The sequence below is a fragment of the Stenella coeruleoalba genome, assembly GCF_951394435.1.
Source record: "Stenella coeruleoalba genome assembly, chromosome: 17".
Classification (NCBI taxonomy): domain Eukaryota; kingdom Metazoa; phylum Chordata; class Mammalia; order Artiodactyla; family Delphinidae; genus Stenella; species Stenella coeruleoalba.
Window position 1 is genome coordinate 35747451 of NC_137163.1, and position 26083 is coordinate 35773533.

A 26083-nucleotide genomic window follows, 5' to 3' on the forward strand; every position below is an offset into this window, starting at 1 on the left:
GTATCATCTTTAATTTCTTTCAACAGTGTCTTATAGTTTTCTGCATACAGGTCTTTTGTCTCCTTAAGTAGGTTTATTCCAGCTATTTTATTCTTTTTGTTGTAATGGTAATGGGGAGTGTTTCCTTAATTTCTCTTTCAGGTTTTTCATCATTAGTGTATAGGAATGCAAGAGATTTCTGTGCATTAATTTTGTATCCTGCTACTTTACCAAATTCATTGATTAGCTCTAGTAGTTTTCTGGTAGCATCTTTAGGATTCTCTATGTATAGTATCATGTCATCTGCAAACACTGACAGCTTTACTTCTTTTCTGATTTGGATTCCTTTTATTTCTTTTTCTTCTCTGATTGCTGTAGCTAAAACTTCCAAAACTGTGTTGAATAATAGCAGGGAGAATGGGTAACCTTGTCTTTTCCTGATCTTAGAGGAAATGGTTTCAGTTTTTCACCATTGAGAAAAATGTTGGCTGTGGGTTTGTCATATATGGCCTTTATTATGTTGAGGTAAGTTCCCTCTACGCCTACTTTCTGGAGACTTTTTATCATAAATGGGTGTTGAATTTTGGCAAAAGCTTTTTCTGCATCTATTGAGATTGTCCTATGGGTTTTATCCTTTAGTTTGTTAATATGGTGTATCACAGTGATTGATTTGTGTATATTGAAGAATCCTTGAATTCCTGGACTAAACCCCACTTGATCATGGTGTATGATACTTTTAATGTGCTGTTGGATTCTGTTTACTGGTATTTTATTGAGGATTTTTGCATCTATGTTCATCAGTGATATTGGCCTGTAGTTTTCTTTTTTTGTAACATCTTTTATCTAGTTTTGGTATCAGAGTGATAGGGGCCCCCTAGAATGAGTTTGGGAGTGTTCCTCCCTCTGCTATATTTTGGAAGAGTTTGAGAAGGATAGGTGTTAGCTTTTCTCTAAATGTTTGATAGAATTCACCTGTGAAGCCATCTGGTCCTGGGCTTTTGTTTGTTGGAAGATTTTTAATCACAGTTTCAATTTCATTACTTGTGATTGGTCTGTTTATGTTTTCTGTTTCTTCCTGGTTCAGTCTCGGAAGGTTGTGCTTTTATAAGAATTTTTCCATTTCTTCCAGGTTGTCTATTTTATTGACATAGAGTTGCTTGTAGCAATCTCTTATGATCCTTTGTATTTCTGCAGTGTCAGTTGTTACCTCTCCTTTTTCATTTGTAATTCTGTTGATTTGAGTCTTCTCCCTTTTTTTCTTGATGAGTCTGGCTAATGGTTTATCAATTTTGTTTATCTTCTCAAAGAACCAGCTTTTAATTTTATTGATCTTTGCTATTGTTTCCTTCATTTCTTTTTCATTAATTTCTGATCTGATTTTTATGATGCCAGTAGATATTGAGGCTTTACAGGACAGGTGCTGTGTCTTGGGGCTCAGCTGGCATGTAGCAGGAACTTAATATGAATTTGTTAAATGAGTCAAAGTAGACACTAAAGCTGCTCCTTTGCCAGGAGAAGAAACAATGAGGATTAAATGAAACCCGTATTTACGTAAGGTATGTGCATCAAAGTCTTAGGTTCCTTTAAAAGACAGAGATTGACAGAATAGATGGGAAAAACATGGAACTAGATGCTATCAATGAGACACACATAGATATGAAGACACAGGGTAGGAGCAATAAAGAAAAAAATTTCTTAGGTTTTTCAAATCCAAGTGAAATAAAAGCTATGATCTTTTAAGATAGTCTTGACATGTCCTAGTAACCTCTTGACCTGAAGTTAAAATATATATATATTTACTGACAGACATATTGACACATTCTATAAAGTATTCTATTAATGCATTAATCATATATTGTTCTATCTTTCCTCCTTGTTTAGGACTTGTGCCATTCTCATTGTAGTGAATCCCTCATCCACAAGAAGATCATGACTATTATCAACTGCTTTATTAATTCCAGTATTCCACCAGCTTTACAAATTGACATTCCATTAGAGCAAGCCCAGAAGATTATTGAACACAGGAAGGAGTTGGGACCATATGTATTTAGAGAGGCACAGGTAAGAAATCAGGGCATGTAGTAAGCATACTTTAAAATAGATAAACAATCTAGATATTCTTTAAAAGTTTTTGCATTATTCATATTTGGCAAGGCTCTAATCCTCCTAATCCTGGGTTATTCTATTTAATTTAAAAAATATTGCATATGCCACAGAACATAGAAACTAGTAACTTACTATTTTGTTCATGATAGTATACAGCAAATACAATTATTTAAATTCTGTACTTTGACTTTGCATGGTTATCATTTTATTTCTAACTTATAAAACTACAGCTAATTCCTCCTTCCTTTCCCACCATTCATATTTCCTTTTAAAATGTCTGCTACCACAAAAATGTGTAAAATGTGTGTCCCAAGATTTGTGTATTTTTAAAGGTTGGAATATTCACATAGCTCATAAAATAAGTGAGAGGAGATTTAAGTACCCAACCAACATAAAGTACACAAGCTCATGAAAGGAAAATCATGGCTGTTAACCTACTCAAGTTACTTCTTTTTAGGGTAAATAATAGAAAACAGTGATTTGCTGAACATAATTTATTTGCATTTTGAAAAGCCTTTTAGTGATGTTCCTGAAAAATGATTAAGAAAAATACATAATAATAGGGGTAATAGGGAAGGCCATGTCACAATTTAAGTGATATGAAACAGAGATTTAGGGTATGATTGCCTTTGAGCATGGAAAAAGACCATTATTCCTTAATACTCATTTGCAAGCCAGCTGTGTTCTAAGTCCTAAAAGGAACTGAAAGTAGACTCACAATCCAATTATGCATTGAATAGGCAAAAATAAAGAAGAATGATTGAGGATGTGCTAGAGAGAAATAGAAAAAACATGGTGTCAGAATTGTAGCATCTGTTAATGAAAAGATCACTTAGCCTAGCCTAGGTCTCCTGATAGCCGGGAGACCGTCTAGCCTCAAGTCTGATGGTGAATGTCTGGAGCTGCTTACGTAGGTTGGTTCCACTGCACTGTCCAGGGATTGCAGCCAGTGAACTTTATTGGAGTCCTCTAGTTTAGGCCTCCTACCTGATTTCCCAAAACAAAGTCCCAAACATATCTTAAATATGGACTTTGGAGTATCAGAAAACAAGAAAATATTTAGGAGCCTTACCTCACCAAATCTATTGTTTCTGTGTTCTGTAAGGAAGCTCAGAGAATGGCATATCTCCTACCCAGGTATGCAAGCCAGAGATCTGGTTGCCATCTTCATGTCTTCCCTATCCTTCATTCCTTACCTTTGGAGATCTTCAGTCACTAATATGTATCCATTTGTCTCCTTCTTATCTGTTATTCTATCTACTTTTCTCCAACTCCATGTTGCTACCTCAGTTCACATCTGCAATGTCTCACATTGATTACCAGAATTCCCTGCCTCTAGGCTCTCTCAAAACCATTTAACTCACTGCAGACAGATCCATCTTTTCAAAATGTATATTTGATCATGTCACTTCTCTGCTTTCAATTTCAATTACTCCCCATTGTCTTCAGAATGAAGACCAAGCTCCTTACTACATATTTCTCTAGCCACATGTCTTCCCACTCCCTGCCATCTGTCTCCCAGTCTTACTGAAATATTTGTACTTCCATAAAGAGGGCTTACTTTCTTGCTTCCAGAGCTTTTTACAGTATCATCTTCTCTCTCTTATGCTTCTATTGTATCTTGTATTTGTCCCTGTCAGAACACTTATCACACAGAATTGAAAATGGCTATTCTCATGCTTCACTTTCCCATCGGACTGTAAGGTCTTTGAGCGTAGGGAATGTTTCTTATTTGCCTTTGTGGCCTGGGTGCGCGACACTCAGTAACATTTTTGAACATATGAATGAGTGATGTGAGAATAGATGGATCATGACAGGAATAGATCAAATTGGACATGAGAGCAAAGTTGAGCAAAAGGGCTGAATAATAAATGTAAAAAATGCCTGTTTTAGTATTGTTTTCACTATAGCAGTGGTCCCCAACCTTTTTGGCACCAGGGTCCGGTTTCATGGAAGACAGTTTTTCCACGGACCGGGGGCGGGGGCGTGGGTGGATGGTTTTGAGATGATTCAAGCACATTACATTTATTGTGCACTTTATTTGTATTATTATTACATTGGAATATATAATGAAATAATTATACAAGTCACTATAATGCAGAATCAGTGGGAACCCTGAGCTTGTTTTCACTTGCTACTCACTGATAGGGTTTCGATATGAATCTGCAAGCAGTTGATTTATTATGGTCTCTGTGCAGTCAAACCTCTCTGCTAATGATAATCTGTATTTGCAGCCACTCCCCAGTGCTAGCATCACCGCCTAAGCTCCACCTCAGATCATCAGGCATTAGATTCTCATAAAGAACGCACAACCTAGATCCCTCACATGCGCAGTTCACAGTAAGGGGTCACGCTCCTTTGAGAATCTAATGCCGCAGCTGATCTGACAGTAGGCGGAGCTCAAGCAGTACTGTGAATGATGGGGAGCGGCTGTAAATACAGATGAAGCTTTGCTGGCTCACCTGCCACTCATCTCCTGCTGTGCGGTCCTGTCCATGGCCCGGGGGTTGGGGACCGCTGCAATATAGCGTCTGCCTGTCCCCCATCTGCATTCCTAATAGCTTGAAAGTTTTCATCACCCAGCCATATTTTCACTGACCCTTCTCACTCATACTAGAGCATTGCCCATCTGCTGGCAGTGAGCAAAGTAGCTCTATATTTATTAAAACATTTACTTATCCACAGTTTGGTTATCTTTTAAGGTTTTGGAGGTACAGGACAATTTTCATGAATAACATGTATGTTATTAACCTTACTTGCAACTTTTAGAAATAGAGCACTTTTATGTCTACCTTGAAAAATTGTGTCCTAATAGGGTGACTTTTACTGGAAAGCCTTCTAAATGAAAATAAATATATTTGAGAGCTGGGAATGACTCAGGTTTTGGAGGGGTAACTGAGAAGTAGGGTCAATATAGTTGGTAAATAGAGGTGGAGGAGTATTTAAGTTTACAAAGTGCATATAAAAAGTACCATGATCATTTAACATTGGAGAAGGGGATTACTTAATTAAATGCATGGCAGATAAATGTAAATGAAAATTTTTTAAAAGCCTGCACTTCATCAAATAAAGTATGTTTAGCTTTTGTGTTCACAATCCCAAGAGGCTATAGAATTTAATGACAAGATAGTATTGTAAAGGGAGTAAATAGTTTTACTAATGATACTCACGTACAGAAACGAGGAGTCGTGAAATATATCAATTCAGGACGCTGTTGGTCACTGCAGCATTTACTTTTTAAAAATTCCACTTTCCCCCTGAAGAGCTGGCTTAGAGCCTAATGGGTTAGTTCGTTTTTCTCCAGGGCATTAGGTATAGGCCATTCCCAGCAACAAAACGTTGGACTTGATCTGATGTGGCAAGTCCTACCTTCTAGGAAGTAATGTATGCCTCTGGAACTAATGGAAAAACTTGGCATGGGAATTTGAGCAACAATTCTTATCTCTTTAAATATCACAATTAATCACTTAATGTAGAGTGTCCTAAGAAAGCATTTGTGCAGGATACCACTCTGCTTTTTAAATGTTACTTTTCTTGCTCTCACATAAAAGAGAGATTGTATCATTTAAAAGTTACTCAAGATTTATTCTTAGCTCTGCAGCTTTGTTTAAGAGCTTTTCCAGAGGCAAAATGGTATTTTCTTTCTCTAAAAGAAGGGAAAGGGGACCGGAGAGGAGTTCCCCTTGATGAACTGAATATTTGGAATACTTGCATAAAACAGCAGAGTGTGTGGCAGATCAACTGGTGTATGTTTTCAAAGAAAACATAAATTTCTTATTTAAAAAGACCTAATGGATTCTTTATTAATACAATCAACTGGATAGGGAAACATAAAGCATAAAGTGACTTTTAACTGTATTTAAGAGTATGTTTTTCTTAAAAGAAAGACTTCTCATTGGTAGTAAAATAACATTGATGATAAGCATGTGCTGAACTAAACTATACCAAGATGTCTGGAGACAATAAGTTGGAGGAAACATGCTGTATATTAAAGAATAGAATAGTTAATCCATTATTATGGTGAATTAGAGTTTAAATTGGTACATTTGTATAAAACTGTAATCTGAGACATACTTTTGTTTTATATACAGATGACAATTTTTGGAGTTCTGTTTAAATTTTGGCCTCAGTTTTGTGAGTTTAGGAAGAACTTAACTGATAAAAAAATTATGAGTGTTTTGGAGAGAAGACAAGAATATAGGAAGCAGGAAAAAAAATCGGTAGTCACGGAAGACGAAAAATTTGCAAAGGTGAGACAAGAATCATTTTGGGTTTAATCAGACTTTTAAAAGTTATGTGATATGTGTAGAAGAATTTAGGCTGAGCAAAAATACAGAGAAGTTATAGAATACAGATTTTAGTGGTTTTTAAAGGCTTCAGTCAGAGGTTTCAGACTTGTTTTTGAATTTTAAAAAATTTATCTCAAATGTCATCTCTTCTATGTACCTCTCTTGGAGAACACTTTATATTGTCTTGTGAATAAATTTTTGCATTTGTTTTTCTCACTGGACTGAGATCCTCAAAGATACCATCTGTCTTATTAAACAGTTCTACCACTATCCAGCACATGCTCAATTATAAATTATTGTTTACCAAATAAATATGGGAATGAATGAAAAAATACTATGTACTGGGGGCAGCATTTTCAATATTAAAATTAGAGAATGATATATGACTGTGAAATTTACAAATGTTAGTCATAAACTGTCCAGCCTGCCTATTTGTCTTTTAGTCTGACCATTTATTTATCAGTTCCTCTATCTTTATATTTATCTATTTTCCTTGACTTGAAAAGGGATAACAAGTAATATATTTCATCTTATTTGTAAGTTTATCCCTATTGTGTTTTTAAAAAGAAATTTAAAAGATAATCTAGGGGCTTCCCTGGTGGCGCAGTGGTTGAGAGTCCGCCTGCCGATGCAGGGGACACGGGTTCGTGCCGCGGTCCAGGAGGATCCTACATGCCGCGGAGCGGCTGGGCCCGTGAGCCATGGCCGCTGAGCCTGCGCGTCCGGAGCCTGTGCTCCGCAACTGGAGAGGCCACAACAGTGAGAGAGGCCTGCGTACCGCAAAAAAAAAAAAAAAAAAAAAAAAAAAGATCTAAAGATATAAAAGTAATATAATTATAACACCCATATTTGCACAGGTCAAAATAAACACTGTTAACATTTTCCTCATTTGCTTTTCATTTTTCCTTAAGAAGTGAAATACTGCAGAACAGTAAACTCTCTTAACTCCAGCCCTGAGTTCTATTACCCTCCCCATCTCCAAGAGCAACCATTAAGTTTGGGGTATGTTCTCACAGCTCCTTTTTAAGATAGTGTTTTATATGGTGTATGGAGTCATAAACAATCCAGAGGACTGTTTTGTGTGTATTTTAACTTACGTAATGGTACCATATTTTATTAGTCTTCTCAGGCTACCATAGCAAAATATCAGAGACTGGATGGCTTAAACAACAGAAATTAATTTCCTCATAGTTCTGGAGACTAGAAGTCCCAGATCAAGGTGCCAGCTAATACGATTCTTGGTGAGACCTCTCCTCCTGGCTTGAAAATGGCCACCTTCTTGTTGTGTCCTCACAAGTTGGGGAGAAAAAGAGTTCTCTCTCTCTTCCTCTTCTTATAAAGCCACAGTTTCTTTGGATTAGGACCCTACCTTTATGACCTCATTTAACCTTAAGTACCTCTTAAAAACCCTATCTCATGATACAGACACAGTGGAAGTTAGGGCACCAACATATGAATTTGAGGAGACACAATTCATTCCATAGCACATATTGTGCTTTCTACATCTTGCATTTAAAATTCAATTTTGTCTTTTAATTCTACCCACACTGCTCTACTTAGATCTCATTTATTCAGTTTAATTGCTGCATTTCCATCATATGAATAAATATACTATTTTTATTTAACTTTTTTTTTTTAAGTTTTGGCTGCGTTGGATCTTCACTGCTGCACACGGCCTTTCTCTAGTAGTGGTGAGTGGGGGCTACTCTTCGTTGCGGTGCGCGGGTTCCTCATTGCGGTGGCTTCTCTTGTTGCCGAGCACAGGCTCTAGGTGTGAGGGTTTCAGTAGTTGTGGCTCGCGGGCTCTAGAGCGCAGGCTCAGTAGTTGTGGCGCACAGATTTAGTTGCTCCGCGGCATGTGGGATCTTACCGGACCAGGGATCGAACCCGTGTCCCCGGCATTGGCAGGCGGATTCTTAACCACTGCACCACCAGGGAAGTCCCTATTTCTTTATTGTTGGAGTTTTTTCAATTTTTACCATTGCAAACAGCACTGCAGACAACATTCCTGTAAACGTCTTCATATTCACATGTATAAAAATGTTTTTGGAATGGCTGAGTAAGAGAGTATGAGCGTGTGTCAATCTATATTCCTACTTCTCCCCATTTGGTTTGTTCAGACTTTGAAATTTTTGTCAGTCTGTTGATGACAAGTGGTATGTCGTCATGCTGATGCCTTTATTTACGTTCACCTAATTATTAGTAAGGTGGAACAACTTTCCACATGTTCACTATTCAGATATTTTGATCAGGATTGTAATGAACATATAGGTCAGTTTGAGAACTGATGTCGTAACAATACTGTGTCTTCTGCTCCATGAACACAGTTTATCTCTGTTTAGTTATTCTTTCATTTCTCTCATCGATGATTTGTCATTTTCAATGACAGGTCTTGAGTATATTTTGTGAAATTTATACCAAAGTATTTCATGTTCAAAATAATGCTATTGCTATAATATTTTTAAATTTAAAATTCCAAATTATTTTTTAGAAAAATTTTTATTTTGAAATAATTAACATTCACAGGAAGTTGCAAAGATAGTAGAGAAGTCCCATGTACCCATCACCCAGTTTCCCCCAGTGGCTACACCTTACATTAACTATATACAATAGTAAAATCAGGAAATTGATATTGATACAAGGTGTGTGTATAGTTCTATGCCATTTTGTCACATATGTAGATTCAAGTAACCAAAACGATATTCAAGATGCACCACAAAGATGTCCCTCGTGACTATAAGTCATATCCATCCAATTACCCATTATAATGTCTGTTAGCCATGGATCTGTTCCCCATTTAGAAAATTTTGTCGTTTTGAGAATGTTATATAAATAGAATCGTACAATATGTGACTCTTTGAGACTGGCAGTTTTCACTCTACATAAATACCCTTGAGATCCATCCACGTTGTTGTGTATATCCGTAGTTCGTTCTCTTTAACTGCTGAGTAGTGCTCTGTGGTACATTGTACCACATTTTAACCATTCACTCATTAGAGGACATTTGAGTTGGTTTCTATTTTGGGCTATTACAATAAAATGCTAATGTAGTCACTCTTGCCTTCTTCTTCTCCTCCTCCTCCTCCTTCTTCTTCTTCTTTTATTTGCATGCTTTTATTTAATAATAGCTTTACTGAAATTTAATTCACATACCATAAAATTCACACTGTTAAAATATACAATTTTGTGCTTTTAGTATATTTACGGAGTTGTGCAACCATCACTACTACTTAATTTTAGAACATTTTCATCACCTCCAAAAGAAACTGTACCCATTAGCAGTCACTCCCCTTTACTCCTTCCCTCTCAGCCTCTGGAAGCCACTAATCTACTTTCTATATCTGGACATTTCATGTAAATTAAATCATACAGCATGTGGCCTTTCATGGCTGGCTTCTTTCACTTAGCGTGATATTTTCAAGGTTCATCCATTTTGTAGCATGTTTCACTACTTTATTCTTCTTACGGCCAACTAATATTGTACTATATGGCTGTACTACAGTTTGCTTATCCATTCATCAGTTAATGTACTTTTTGGCTATTATTAATAATGCTGCTATGAACATTCTGTACAACCTTATGTATAGACATGTTTTTATTTTTCTTGGGACCTAGAAGTTGAATTGTTGGCTCCTTTTGAGGAACTGCCAAACTTCTGCAAAGCTACAGAACCATCTTGCTATCTTGATTTTCACATGGTATATTTTTCCATTCCTTTACTGCCTACATCATTATATTTTAATTAAGTTTCCTGTAAACAGCATATAGTTGTGTCGTGGTGGTGTTTGGTTTTTGTTTTTAGTCTACTCTACGAATTTCTGTTTTTTAATTGGTGTATTTAGTCTGTGTATCTTTAATGTCATTATTGATTTGTTAGTTCTTAACTCTGCCATTTTATTTTTTGTTTTATTTGTTCCCTGTTTCTTTTGTTCTATTTCCTTTGTCTCGCATTCCTGTGGATTTACTTGAACATTTCTTAGAATTTCATTTTGCTGTATCTCTGTTTGGATGTTTCAGTGGTTGCTTTAGATATCACATTATACATGCATAACTTATCGCAGTCTATTGGTGTTGACATTTTACCAGATTGAGTCTAGAAACTACCTCCCTTTAAGTCTCTTTCCCCTCACCTGTTTATAATTATCCTAACTATTTCTCAACATATATTGAGAACCACATCAGACAATTGTATAATTTTTTCTTCAACCATCAAACATAAATCAGGAAACTCAAGGTGAAAAGTCTACTGTATTTACCCTTACTTTTGCTCTTGCTATTTTTCTTCCTTTTTGATGTTCCAAGATTTATTATTTTCTTCTTTCTTTTTTCCCTGTAAGTAAGGTATTGTTTCTCACTTACTGCTTTCAAAATTCTTTTCTTTGTCTTTAGTTTTCAGAATTTTGATTATGATGTGCCTTGTGCAGATTTCTTTGGGTTGATTCTGTTTGAACATTACTCAAGTTCTTGAGTCTGTATGTTTATATCTTCTGCCAACTTTGGAAGAGGGGAATTTATATTCATATTATATATGTGTGTGTATATATGTATATATACACTTTCTTTATGATCGATATTCATGAACCCTTGGGTACCTTATAGCTTCATTTCTGAGAGATTTTTATTTTTTTCAGTCTTTTTTTAAGTTCAGTAAACTGTCATTTTACACTGGCTTTTAAAATTTATCTGTTTCTGTTCTGAGTTTCTTTTTTTTAACATCTTTATTGGCGTATAATTGCTTTACAGTGGTGTGTTAGTTTCTGCTTTATAACAAAATGAAACAGCTATACATAAACATATATCCCCATATCTCCTCCCTCTTGCATCTCCCTCCCACCCTCCCTATCCCACCCCTCTAGGTGGTCACAAAACACCGAGCTGATCTCCCTGTGCTATGTGGCTGCTTCCCACTAGCTATCTCTTTTACATTTGGTAGTGTATATATGTCAATGCCACTCTCTTACTTCACCCCAGCTTACCTTTCCCCTCCCAGTGTCCTCAAGTCCATTCTCTACTTCTGCATCTTTATTCCTGTCCTGCCCCTAGGTCCTTCAGAACCCTTTTTTTTTTTAATTAGATTCCATATATATGTGTTAGCATATGGTATTTGTTTTTCTCTTTCTGACTTACTTCACTCTGTATGACAGACTCTAGGTCCATCCACCTAACTACAAATAACTCAATTTCGTTTCTTTTTAATGGCTAATATTCCATTGTATATATGTGCCACATCTTCTTTATCCATTCATCTGTCGATGGACACTTAGGTTACTTCCATGTCCTGGCTATTGTAAATAGAGCTGCAGTGAACATTGTGGTACATGACTCTTTCTGAATTATGGTTTTCTTAGGGTATATGCCCAGTAGTGGGATTGCTGGATTGTATGGTAGTTATATTTGTAGTTTTTTAAGGAACCTCGATATTGTTCTCCATAGTGGTTGTATCAATTTACATTCCCACCAACAGTGCAAGAGGGTTCCCTTTTTTCCACACCCTCTCTAGCATTTATTGTTTGTAGATTTTTTGATGATGGCCATTCTGACCGGTGTGAGGTGATACCTCATTGTAGTTTTGATTTGCATTTCTCTAATGATTAGTGATATTGAACATCCTTTCATGTGTTTGTTGGCAATCTGTATATCTTCTTTGGAGAAATGTCTGTTTAGGTCTTTTGCCCATTTTTGGATTGGGTTGTTTGGTTTTTTTGATATTGAGCTGCATAAGCTGCTTGTAAATTTTGGAGATTAATCCTTTGTCAGTTGCTTCATTTGCAAATATTTTCTCCCATTCTGAGGGTTGTCTTTTCATCCTGTTTATGCTTTCCTTTGCTGTGCAAAAGCTTTGAAGTTTCATTAGGTCCCATTTGTTTATTTTTGTTTTTATTTCCATTTCTCTAAGAGGTGGGTCAAAAAGGATCTTGCTGTGATTTATGTCATAGAGTGTTCTGCCTATGTTTTCCTCTAAGAGTTTTATAGTGTCTGGCCTTACATTTAGGTCTTCAATCCATTTTCAGTTTATTTTTGTGTATGGTGTTAGGGAGTGTTCTAATTTCATTCTTTTACATTAAGCTGTCCAGTTTTCCCAGCACCACTTATTGAAGAGGCTGTCTTTTCTCCATTGTATATTCTTGCCTCGTTTATCAAAGATAAGGTGACCATATGTGTGTGGGTTTATCTCTGGGCTTTCTATCCTGTTCCATTGATCTGTATTTCTGTTTTTGTGCCAGTACCATACTGTCTTGATTACTGTAGCTTTGTAGTATAGCCTGAAGTCAGGGAGCCTGGCTCCTCCAGCTCCATTTTTCTTTCTCAAGATTGCTTTGGGGACCTCCCTGGTAGTGCAGTGGTTAAGAATCCGCCTGCCAATGCGGGGGACACGGGTTTGAGCTCTGGTCCGGGAAGATCCCACATGCTGCGAAGCAGCTAAGCCTGTGTGCCACAACTACTGAGCCTGCACTCTACAGCCCACAAGCCACAACTACTGAAAGCCCACACGCCTAGAGCCTGTGCTCCGGAACAAGAGAAGCCACTGCAATGAGAAACCCATGCACCGCAACAAAGAGCAGCCACCGCTCACTGCAATTAGAGAAAGCCTGCGCGCAGCAACAAAGACCCAACTCAGCCAAAAAGAATAAATATATTTAAAATAAATAAAGTAAAAAAAAAAAGATTGCTTTGGCTATTTGGTGTTCCTGAGTTTCTGCATTTATGATTTGGAGTATTTCATATATGAAAATGTTCGTGTAGGGATATTTTATCCACTTTGGACTCCTATGTTAGAGTTTTCCTCTGATTCATGCTTAGATTTCTTGGACAGTAGTGTCATCAGCTAAAATATTGGAGTTCTCATTTTCTGTTTTATTCTTGTAATGGTTTTATATGCATATCACCTGCCATTTTCTGCTCATTTTGAAATGTCTTATATTTTCCTCAACCACCAAATAATAGGGAGCAATCAGAACTCTTATACACTATGGATGGGACTGTACATTGATAGTCACTTTAGAAAACAATTTGACTTTATCCAGTAAATTAAAAGATGCACTTAGCCTTCAACTTATCAAATCTCCTTGAATAATTTATGGACACAGATATCAGGAGACATGCACATGGTTTATAGCACCCATGGCATTCTATAGCAAAAAAATCAGAAGCTATTCAAATGTCTGTTAACACGAAACTGGAAAAACAAATTCAAGTAGTAGAATACTGTGCTGTGATGGAAAACAAATAAACTAACCACAATAATAAACATAGATGTATAGCAGGAGCATAATGTTGAGTGGAAAATTTTCAAATGAATAGAACCAGTCAATTCTGCTTATATAAAGTTAAAATTTATATAAAACTAATCAGTACAAATGTGGGAAACTATAAATAAGAAAAAGGAATGATAAACGTAAAAATTCAGTATAGCGGTTACCTTCATGGGTTGGGTGGAGATAGATGATGGGATTGGAGAGTGACACAAAGGGGAGCAGAGGTACTGGTGATATTGCATTTCTTAAGCTTTGGTGGTATTGTTGTTATTCATATCTTATGTGAGTGTTATAAATGTTTTTGTAAGTATTTAGTATATAACATTTTTATATGAATGGTGCTACAAAAAATTATCATATTTTCAGAAGCTTATCTTTGGTTGATATATTCTATCATCCGGAGGTTGAGGGTATTTCCAGTACACTCAGGGAATGAGAATCAGGGAAGACATAAGAGTGAGAAAATAGGAAGAGGTGTCTGCAAAATCTTGCTTCTACTGAATCAGTTCTTCAGTGTGGCTTCACATATTTTTGTAGATGTATTTTGAGTTCTTTAACCATGGAGCAAATATATACACATATATATCCCATGTATGGAAATGAAATGTTATTAAACTTAAATATAATTATTTTTGGATTATTTAAACAATTTCTGCAGTTATTTCCCTTCCAGTAGTTTAGGTGATAAATGATAGATCAAATAATACAAAAGCTGATTTCCCCCTCAAACCAACTATGCATCTGGCCCAATCTATGTAATCTGACAAAAAACAGAGTTCACTGAATAAAAATCCTCTCATTTACCTTCTCCAGTCCCTGAGGCAAGTCCATGTCTGACTGAGCTGCTTGAATGTGATCCTAAGTTGGTAGGCTCAGGAAGGAAATATATTTGAAGGGTTGATGTAGGGAGAAAAAATTAGAATGTTGTCTAACATGTATGCTTGGAGCTCTTTTCTGATTCCACCTGTGGCACATGAATAACTTCACCAATCAGATGAGTCTCACGTGAGTCTGCTGCATTTTCTACTAATGTGGCCTAAATATTCTCTCTAAAGAGCTTCCCCTCCTAATCCTTTTCCTGCTTCTTTCACCAGACTTTTACTGATCATCTACTACATAGAGTTTTATTGATCATCTATTCATATTGATCCCTACTACATATGCTAGGGATATGAATATAATTTATATATAGTGTAAGGATAGATAGATACACACATACACTTAACTGAAAAGAATATAAACAAAAACTGAAATCCCAGAAAATGAGGAATTAATTATTTGTGGGGGAAAGGTAAAGGATCTCAAAGAAAAGGTAAATTTGAGTTAGTCTTAAATAGTAGGATTTTAACAAATGGTTCTAAATATATACTTATTGAATAAAGGATATAGAAGTAAGGAGGATATAAAGATCTCTTACTGTATCCTAAACACTTAGGAAGAACTTCACAGCTCTCTAAGTGTCATCCCAAGTATTTTCAGTTTGCTTAGATATATGACAAACATATTGTCTGAAACAAAAGTTGAAATATACAGTGTGATGAGTGTAGAGAAAATCTGAAATTGCTGCTTTTTCAGAAAATCCAAGATGTATCTTTATATCGTCCATATTATACTTCAGTTATGGAAATGCAAATGTCCTTAAGTGATCTTCTGATCTGTCCATATCTGTCAACTGGTAACTGCTAATAGGGTTAGGTACAAATGTTGACGTTCGTTTTGTAGGGTGAATAATCCTAAAGAAAACATAGGAATTCTACTTCTGAATATTCTTATTTTACACAATAAACATATTGCCATCACTTATTAGTAACTACAAATTTTGCACATGCATTTATTTTAACACAGAAAGTGTAAGCTAAGGAAGACCAGTAGAGTCGACATTTGTTCCAGGATTTTATTGTCAATGAAGACATATGAGGAAATGTTGGAAAAAGTGAATATGGGAAACTCATAATTTTTTTTGTAACGTGAAAATGTGTCCTCTGAAAAAAATCACTTACTATGAAAAATATTGGATTTCCCTAGGTAACCATGGGCATGACTCATAACCCTCTTAACCTCAAATTCATCTATCACCTAATGGTGATGATATTAATCTCATATGATTTGAGAGGGATTCATTGAAATGATATGAATAGAAGAACATGTAAGGTATTCCACTATACAATTGTAAGGTATCATTTGATCTGAGATAACATAGTATAGTGGTTAGGAGTGCAGTTTCTAGAGTCAGACTGCCTGGTTTTGAATCCTAGCCTTATCATCGATCAGTTCTAATATCTCAGGGAAACCAGTTCACTTCCAAAAACCTCTTTTTTTTTCAGGAAAATGAAAATAGTAATAGAAATTACATCACAAGGTAGAATTAAATATAGTATGTGAAGAGTAATACATGTCATAAAGTAAATGTTAGTTATTATCTTTTTAATATCGTAGCAGTAATTGGCCTTCTTTATAATAAAAATACTAATATCAATTATATCCTTCATCTCTCATTCTTATAAAGGAATCATTGAAACTGGGTAATCTGAAGAAAGTTATGACAGGAGAATCAATCTCATGGAAAACTTTCATGTAGTTTAATATCAAATACTTAAAATGAACAGTGGCAAATTCATTAACAAAGGATCAGTAAAATTTTTTAAATTTTAAATGGCAAAAAACAAGGTTAAAAGACAAATTGGGAAAACATAAAATGTATGATATGTTATAAAAATAAATCATAAATACTCTTAACAAAAAAATAGGGCAAAGGGCATCAACAGGCAATTCTCAAAAGAAATACAAATGATTAAAAGCATTAAAAGGGGGCTTCCCTGGTGGCGCAGTGGTTGAGAGTCTGCCTGCCGATGCAGGGGACACGGGTTCGTGCCCCGGTCCGGGAAGATCCCACATGCCGCGGAGTGGCTAGGCCCGTGAGCCATGGCCACTGAGCCTGCGCGTCCGGAGCCTGTGCTCCGCAACGGGAGAGGCCACAACAGTGAGAGGCCCGCGTAACGGAAAAAGAAAAAAAAAAAGGCATTAAAAGGTGTTCAACCTCAGTAGTAACCAAAGACATGTAGACTGGCAAAGAAGAAAATATCCAGTGTTGGTTGAGGGTATGAGGAAGAGGCCTGCAAATTCATGCATTATTGGAGAAAGTGTAAAATGGTGCTTTGTTTCTGAAGGGCAATTTGACAACTTTTATTGTTTAAAATGTTCATTCTTTTTAATCCGGCAGATAGACTTCTAGACATTTATTCTAAAGGAGAGAATTTTAAAGTGCAGAAAGATGTTTGTATACAGCATTGTTTATAATAGTAAAAATTTTTAATGACTTAAATTTCTAATAGGAGGTATTGGTTAAATCATCTATGGTACATTCCTTTACTAGAATATTATTCACCTGTTTAACTGATAATGTAGTTTATTCTTTAATCATTCAACAAATATTTGAGTGTATGAGACCATTCAGGTCTTCTATGATGGCACAGTGCTTAAGAATCTGCCTGCGAATGCAGGGAACACGGGTTCAAGCCCTGGTCCGGGAAGATCCCACATGCCACGGAGCAACTAAGCCCATGTGCCACAAGTACTGAGCCTGCACTCTAGAGCGTAAGAGCCACAACTACTGAGCCCACGTGCCACAACTACTGAAGCTCACATGCCTAGAGCCCGTGTTCCACAACAAGAGAAGCCACCGCAATGGGAAGCCCGCACACAGCAAGGAAGAGTAACCCCCGCTCGCTGCAACTAGAGAAAGCCCGTGTGCAGCAATGAAGACCCAACACAGCCAAAAATAAAATTAAATAATTTTTTTTAAAAAAACCATTCATCCAGTGAAAATGATGATGTAATTTATGCATTCCATCATCCAACAAATATTTAAGTATATACTCTGTGTTCTGCAGTAGGCATACTTGGTGAATGATACAAAGACCCTGCCCTTATATTCCTGTTCTTTATTTATTCACAGAGAAATGTTTTCATGATATTTTTCATGAAAAAGCAGATTTTAAAAGTTTGTATACTGTGATTCCATTTATATGAAATTTAGCTAATAAAATATCAATATTCAAGTTATAGATTATATCTAAGCATTTGTCTAGTGAGAAGTTTGGATGGATGTTCATGAAAATGTAGTGGTTTTTCTTGGAAGCTAGAATTTGGAGGTGATTATTACATTCTACTTTATAATTTCTCTCATTTATTTTTTAATATTTTTATATTAGTATGAAAGAAATTAAAGATCATAACAGTAGAATATGTCATATTCATGACATTGACTTGATGAAACCTTGTGGTGTGGTGCTTACCACAAAATATTTTTTCATAAGGTGTTATGACTTCTGAAGTGTAAGTTTATGTTAATATAGTGTTACCCATTTTTTGGAATAATTTAATTTAATATAATTACAGGATGGAATCAAACAATATCCAAGTACTTCAGGATCTGCTATCAAAACAGCTGCTTTAATCAGTGACCCAGGTTTAGGCCAGCAAGCATACGGCCAACAGGTAAGCAGGAAAGATATCACTTCTTCTGTAGAGCAATGGATAGCAGAATGCAAAGGATCATGAGAGATTACTACAAGCAACTATATGCCAATAAAATGGACAACATGGAAGAAATGTACAAATTCTTAGAAAAGCACAACCTTCTGAGACTGAAACAGGATGAAATAGAAAATATAAACAGACCAAACACAAGCACTGAAATTGAAACTGTGATTCAAAATCTTCCAACAAACAAAAACCCAGGACCAGATTGCTTCACAGGCGAATTCTATCTCACATTTAGAGAAGAGCTAACACCTATCCTTCTCAAACTCTTCCAAAATATAACAGAGGAAGGAACACTCTGAAACGCATTCTATTAGGCCACCATCACCCTGATACCAAAAGCAGACAAAGATGTCACAAAAAAAGAAAATTACAGGCCAATATCACTGATGAAAATAGATGCAAAAATCCTCAACAAAATACTAGCAAACAGAATCCAACAGCACATTAAGAGGATCATACACCACGATCAAGTGGGGTTTATTCTAGGAATGCAAGGATTCTTCAATATACGCAAATCAATGTGATACACCATATTAACAAATTGAAGGAGAAAAACCATATGGTCATCTCAGTAGATGCAGAGAAAGCTTTTGACAAAATTCAACACCCATTTATGATAAAAACCCTGCAGAAAGTAGGCATAGAGGGAACTTTCCTGAACATAATAAAGGCCATATATCACAAACCCCCAGCCAACATCATACTCAATGGTGAAAAACTGAAAGCATTTCTACTAATATCAGGAACAAGACAAGGCTGCCCACTCTCACCACTCTTATTCAACATAGTTTTGGAAGTTTTAGCCACAGCAATCAGAGAAGAAAAGGAAATAAAAGAAATCCAAATTGGAAAAGAAGAAGTAAAGCTGTCACTGTTTGTGGATGACATGATCCTATACATAGAGAATCCTAAAGATGCTACCAGAAAACTACTAGAGCTAATCAATGAATTTGGTAAGGTAACAGGATACAAAATTAATGCACAGAAATCTCTTGCATTCCTATACACTAATGATGAAAAACCTGAAAGAGAAATTAAGAAAACACTCCCATTTACCATTGCAACAAAAAGAATAAAATACCTAGGAATAAACCTACCTAAGGAAACAAAGACCTGTATGCAGAAAACTATAAGACACTGTTGAAAGAAATGAAAGATGATAGAAACAGATGGAGAGATATACCATGTTCTTGGATTGGAAGAATCAACATTGTGAAAATGACTATACTACCTAAACAATCTACAGATTCAATGCAATCCTTATCAAACCACCAATGGCATTTTTCAAAAAACTGGGACAAAAAATTTCACAATTTGTATGGAAATACTAAAGTCCCCGAATAGCCAAAACAATCTTGAGAAAGAAAAATGGAGCTGGAGGAGCCAGGCTCCCTGACTTCAGAGTATACTCTAAAGCTACAGTAATCAAGACAGTATGGTACTGGCACAAAAACAGAAATATAGATTGATGGAAAAGGATAGAAAGCCCAGAGATAAACTCACACACATATGGTCACCTTGTCTTTGATAAACGAGGCAAGAATATACAATGGAGAAAAGACAGCCTCTTCAATAAGTGGTGCTGGGAAAACTGGACAGCTACATGTAAAAGAATGAAATTAGAACACTCCCTAACACCATACACAGAAATGCACAAAATGGATTGAAGACCTAAATGTAAGGCCAGACACTATCAAACTCTTAGAGGAAAACATAGGCAGAACACTCTATGACATAAATCACAGCAAGATCCTTTTTGACCCACCTCTTAGAGAAATGGAAATAAAAACAAAAATAAACAAATGGAACCTAATGAAACTTAAAAGCTTTGCAGAGCAAAGGAAACTATATACAAGACGAAAAGACAACCCTCAGAATGGGAGAAAACATTTGCAAACCAAGCCACTGACAAAGGATTAATCTCCAAAATATACAAGCAGCTCATGCAGCTCAATATCAAAGAAACAAACAACCCAATCCAAAAATGGGCAGAAGACCTAAATCGACATTTCTCCATAGAAGATATACAGATTGCCAAGATACACATGACAGGATGCTCAACATCTCTAACCATTAGAGAAATGCAAATCAGAACTACAATGAGATATCACCTCACATCAGGCAGAATGGCCATCATCATGAAATCTACAAACAATAAATGCTGGAGAGGGTGTGGAGAAAAGGGAACCCTCTTGCACTGTTGTTGGGAATGTAAATTGATACAGCCACTATGGAGAACATTATCGAGGTTCCTTAAAAAACTAAAAAAGAACTACCATACGACCCAGCAATCCCACTACTGGGCATATACCCTGAGAAAACCATAAGTCAAAAAGAGTCATGTAGCACAATGTTCATTGCAGGACTATTTACAGTAGCCAGGACATGGAAGCAACCTAAGTGTCCATCAACACATGAATGGATAAAGAAGATGTGTCACATATATACAATGGAATATTACTCAGCCATAAAAAGAACTGAAATTGCGTTATTTGCAGTGAGTTGGATGGACCGAGAGAGTGTCATACAGAGGGAAGTAAGTCAGATAAATACAAATACCATATGTTAACACATATATATGGATTCTTTAAAAAAAGGGAAAAGAAAACAAATGGTTCTGAAGAACATAGGATCAGGACAGGAATAAAGACGCAGAAATAGATAATGGACTTGAGGACATGGGGAAGGGGAAGGGTAATCTGGGACGAAGTGAGAGAGTGGCATGGACATATATACATTACCAATTGTAAAACAGTTAGCTAGTGGGAAGCAGCTGCATAGCACAGGGATATCAGCTAGGTACTTTGTGTCCTCCTAGAGGGGTGGTATAGGGAGGGTTGGAGGGAGACGCAAGTGGGAGGAGATATGGGGATATATGTATACATTTAGCTGATTCACTTTGTTATACAGCAGAAACTAACACCATTGTAAAGCAATTGTACTCCAATAAAGATGTTAAAAAATAAGTAAATTAAAAAACAAAACAAGAAACAACAAATAAGTTTTTCAAGGATGTGCAGAAATGTAACACTTGTACACTGTTGGTGAGAATGTAAATTGGTGTAACCACTGTGCAAAACAGTACGGAGAGTCCTCAAAAACATAAAACTAGAACTACCATAGAATCCAGCAGTTCCACTACTATTTGTGAAGAAAACAAAAACACCGGTTCTAAAAGATACATTCACCCCTATGTTCATTGCAAGATTATTTACAGTAGCCAAGATATGGAAGCAACCTAAGTGCCAATCAATATATGAATGGATAAAGAAGAAGTGGTACACACACACACACACACACACACACACACACACACCAGAATGTTACTCAGCCATAAAATGAATGAAATCCTGCCATTTGTGATAACATGATGGACCTATGGTGTATTACGCTAAGTGAAATAAGTCAGAGATAGACAAATGAACAAACGGAACCAAACAGAAACAGTCTTAGATACAGAGAACAAACAGGTGCCAGAGGGGAGGGTATTGGTAGGAGGAGAGAACTAGGTAAGTGGTAGTGAGAGGTACGAACTTTCAGTTACAAAATAAATGAGTCACAGGTATGAAATGTGTAGTGTGGGAATATAGTCAATAATTATGTAATATCTTTATTGTGACAGATGACAACCAGACTTATCATGGTGATCATTTTTAACATATAGAAATATGGAATCACTGTGTTGTGCACCAGGAACTAGCGTGGTGTTGTAGGTCAATTATACTTCCAAAACAAACAAACTCGGTGAAAAAGAGATCAGATTTGTGGCTACCAGAGGTGGAGGGTGGAGGGAGGGTGAATTAGATGAATGTAATCTAAAGTACAAGTTTTCAGTTATAAGGTAAGTACTAAGTAGGTAATGTACAACATGATAAAAATAGTGAACACTGCTGTATGTTACAAATGAAAACTGTTAAGAGAGTAAATCCTAAGACTTCTCATCATAAGGAAAAAATTCTTTTTTCTATTTCTTTAATATTATATTTATATGAGATGATAGGTGTTTTCCAAACCTCTTGTGATCATTTCATGATGTGTGTAAGTCAAATCATTATTATTGTACACCTTTAACTTAAACAGTGCTATATGTCAATTACATCTCAATAAAACTAGAACAAAATTTAAATTATTAAAAATTTAGGTCAAGGCTATAGAAAAATCCCTTTACTTCATCATAAACATATCTACATAAATGTAGATCCGTAATAATTTTTGGTACCCAGTTAAAAGTTTAAATCAGTAAGTTCTGTTTATGAAAATTCATATAAATTTTTGAAATGTGCACATTTCTTTATATGTTTTCTTCTAGCATAAATGGTTTAAATGAGGGAGCTGATATTATCTTACCTTCAGTTTATTTACTGGAGCAAATATTTCCAAAATTAATTTTGAAAATTGTTTTCTTAGCCAACCTGGTTCTACTCAAAGTACATAGAAGCCTTAGAACAGGAAAGGATTCTTCTTAAAATTCAAGAAGAACTAGAAAGAAAGTTGTTTGCAGGTAATTTTTGCTCTTTGCTTACAGGGTTGCTTTGTTATCTTCTATTACAGATTAATATTAGGGGACTTTGTTAATTATTACTTCACTGTTTCCCTTATTTCTCTTATTTTTGTGCAGCCACACCATCTTTTACAAATTTCAAGTCTACTGCTTCCGCTGTCTTTGAAAAAGACCATATCTTCCCACAACATTCAGAGTGAGTTTCATGTGATAGTCTATCTTCAGTTCTTTCTTCCTTATTGTTAGAACTCTACCTGTCACTTGGCCATCTGAAGAGGGTAGGAAGGGATGAGGACTGATTCCTTCCTAACTGCTCTGACTCCCAAGTTAGGAGAATTTCAGAGTGTGTGTGTTCCGTCTGTCTCTGTTTTTTTCTCCTCTGCTGATGAGGAAAGACTATGACATACACCCAACACTACATCCTATTTCCAGAGTGACAGCACTCATGGAAGTGTATACACTGCTGCTGATAGGTACAAGATAAGTCATAGACTGAATTGATCAGTCCCATCCATGTCTCTCTGACTCACACACTAATGCACGTGCACACCTGCACAGTGCACACACAAAACACACACACACACACACACATACACTTACACTCTCCAGTAACAAACTGATGGCTAGGAGCACCTTGCCTCCCTTCTGAATGGCACAGTCTCCTGAATAGAAAGGCCCCTGGGGAATGATAATTGATTGCTTCTATCTGCTCCTTATCTAGTCTTCTCTTCCACAAAGAACATTTATGGAAGAGTGGGCTTAGTTTCCCAAGGTTTCCCAAGCTGAATTTTTCTAAGTTCCACTTTCCCAAGATGGGAATATAAGAAAGAACTGAAAATCAAACTGGGGTCCTTCTCTCATACAGATACTGATGTGATTTTACAGTTTTGATACTAGCGTGAGAATTTAACAATGCCCTTACAGAGTAGTATACTAGTATAATGTAATGTATGTGTAACCCATTGACCTAATACTTAAAGAACCCTGTAAAAGCCCCCTTTCTCTTATCTTCCATCTTGTAGCTTAGATTTTTGTTTCTGAAAATCCTTAATTTTCTGGTTCTTGGGAGGGTTTGATGAGCAGGCCTTTATGCTCTTAGCCTGCTCATCTTTTTTCTCTTCTGATTTATCCTACTCACTGTGCCCTCTGTCAGTTCCCCCACCCCATAGACCAACCTCACAGTCCCTCCAACATTTAGGGTGTGCTGACACATTTGTTAACTTTTTTGATCCTTCTTACAACTCTGTGTATGTTTCTGTTTTTGTTGGTTGGGATTTAAATTTTCTCTAGCGGCTTATGTTTCAATCATTTCTTCTTCTTCTTCTTCTTTTGCAGGAATTCTTTAAACCAAATTTAACTAACATGGAAGCTCAAGTGAGTTTTTGACGGTCTGCTTTAGAGCAAGCCTATCATCTAAATAAAGTTTAGCTTGTTTTACTTTCACAGTTTGAAAACGACGTCTCTTCTGTACACACGACATACAAGACTATAAAATTTTTTTTAACTTATTTAGGATAAAATGACTTCTATCTAGGTTAGAAGAATCAAAATGTTTTGCTTATCACCCACGTTAAGGAACTATGTTTTGCTCCTCAAGTAGTCTTCCAACAAATATTCCTTGAGCACTCACTATACAGTTGACCCTTGCACAACACAGGTTTGAACTGCACAGATCCACTTATATGCAGATATTTTTCAATAGTAAACATTACATTACTACAAGATCTGTGGTTGGTTGAATCCACAGATGCAGAACTGCGCATACAGAGGAACCGTGGATACAGGGGCTTACTATAAGTTATACACAGATTTTCAACTTTGTGAAGGGTTCAGTACCCCTACCCTCTGTGTTGTTCAAGGGTTAGCTGTATTTGGTTAGCAGGTATATTCAGCAAGTGCTTAGGGGACTAACATTCCTAGCAATAAATTGACCCAAAACATAGAGGGAAAAGCCTTCTCCACCTTATCCCTATCCCTATCCCACTCTAAAGAAACCGTGTATTAAAGCAGTGAGAACCAGACTTTAGTGTGCATAAGACTCACTGTAACATTTGCTAGCAATGCCGATTCCTGGGCTCACTCTCTGAGAGTCTGATTCAGTAGTTCTTGAGCAGAACCCAGGAATCTCCCTCTTTAATGGACATCCTAGTTGTGTGTGTGATATGGGCATTCCACAGAGCCACTCTTTGAGATAAACTGTTAGGGTAGCAAGAGAAGACCTTTAAAAGGCAAAAGTCCTCTTATTAACTGGAGTTACACTTATAGCAGAGAGAACCCAGACATACATCCTCCTATCCTCTTTCCTGGAGGGAAAGGAGAATCTGAAATAAATGATCTGGGAGGATGAACCTTCACCATCTGTTGGCCTCAGGACTCAGAAGCTCCAAGGACTGTGACCTGGCTTAGCAGGTTGGAAGCCTTAGACTTTCACCTTATTATGATCCCAGAAAGTATATTCAAAATAGGAACTACCATTCCTAATTCTCTAAAGAGTTAGACATTGTAAAGAGTGGAAGTATCAGGAGGCACACTTCAAAGATCATTTTTCTTCTAAAGCAGTGGTTTTTTGGACACTTTTTTTTAAAGCATTGGAACCCTGTAGTTGCCTCTGCTCCCATACTCCTCTATACCCCATATTGGCCAAGAAGTTTGAATCTCTTTTCCATTCATTGCCTTTGTTTTTTTTTTTTTTTTTTTTTTTTTGATTCCATTCCTTTTCTGCCTTCTTTTGATTTTAACTGATCATTTTATGTGATTCCATTTTCTCTCAGCATATCAATTATACTTCTTCTTAAAATTTTCTTGTTGGTTGCCCCTAGAGTTTGCAATATACATTTACAGCTAATAAAAATCCACTTTCAAATAATACTCTGCTGCTTCATGGGTAATGCAAGTACCTTTTAACAGAATTTTCCAATTTCTCCCTCCTGTCGCTTATCATATTGCTGTCAATGAATTCACTTATCCATAAGCTGTAATCACTGAATGCATTATTGCTGTCATTATTTTGAGCAAACTGTTTTCTCCTAGGTCAATAAAGAATAAGAAAAATAAAAGTTATTATTTTACCTTCATTTATTCCTTCTCTAATGGTCTTTTCTTCTTTGTGTAGATCTGAGTTTCTGACATACCATTTTCCTTCTCTCTGAAGAACTTCTTTTAAAATTTCTTTCAAAGAAGGTCTGTTGTTTGCCTTAGGACATCTTTATTTCTCCTTAACTTTTGAAGGATAATTTCACCAGATAAAAAATTATAGGTTAGTGGGGTTTTTTCTTTCAACCCTTCAAATACTTCACTTTCTTCTTGCTTGCATGGTTTCTGAAGAGAAGGCAAATGCAATTCTTTTCTTGTCCCCCGGCTTCTTTCAAGATTTTCTCTTCATCTTTGATTTTCCACAATTCAAATAC

At 36.3% G+C, this 26083-nt stretch overlaps 1 protein-coding gene across 8 annotated transcripts in view; it reads left to right on the top strand.

Annotated features, from left to right (window-relative positions):
• Positions 1 to 24084, top strand: part of RGS22 (regulator of G protein signaling 22) — a 155984-nt gene extending 131900 nt beyond the window's left edge. For 5 of the 8 annotated variants that reach the window (XM_079901974.1, XM_079901975.1, XM_079901978.1 and 2 more), the window contains 6 exons: positions 1861 to 2040; positions 6177 to 6335; positions 18029 to 18127; positions 22583 to 22676; positions 22794 to 22872; positions 24012 to 24084. In XM_079901974.1, the coding sequence (XP_079758100.1) occupies positions 1861 to 2040; positions 6177 to 6335; positions 18029 to 18127; positions 22583 to 22676; positions 22794 to 22872; positions 24012 to 24033 (633 nt within the window). In that variant the 3' untranslated portion in view covers positions 24034 to 24084. Of the gene's footprint in view, positions 1 to 1860; positions 2041 to 6176; positions 6915 to 8309; positions 8680 to 18028; positions 18128 to 22582; positions 22677 to 22793; positions 22873 to 24011 lie in introns of those variants that run through there. The other 3 variants (XM_079901976.1, XM_079901977.1, XR_013824630.1) reach the window with 3 other exon arrangements.
• Positions 24085 to 26083: the final 1999 nt, after the last annotated feature.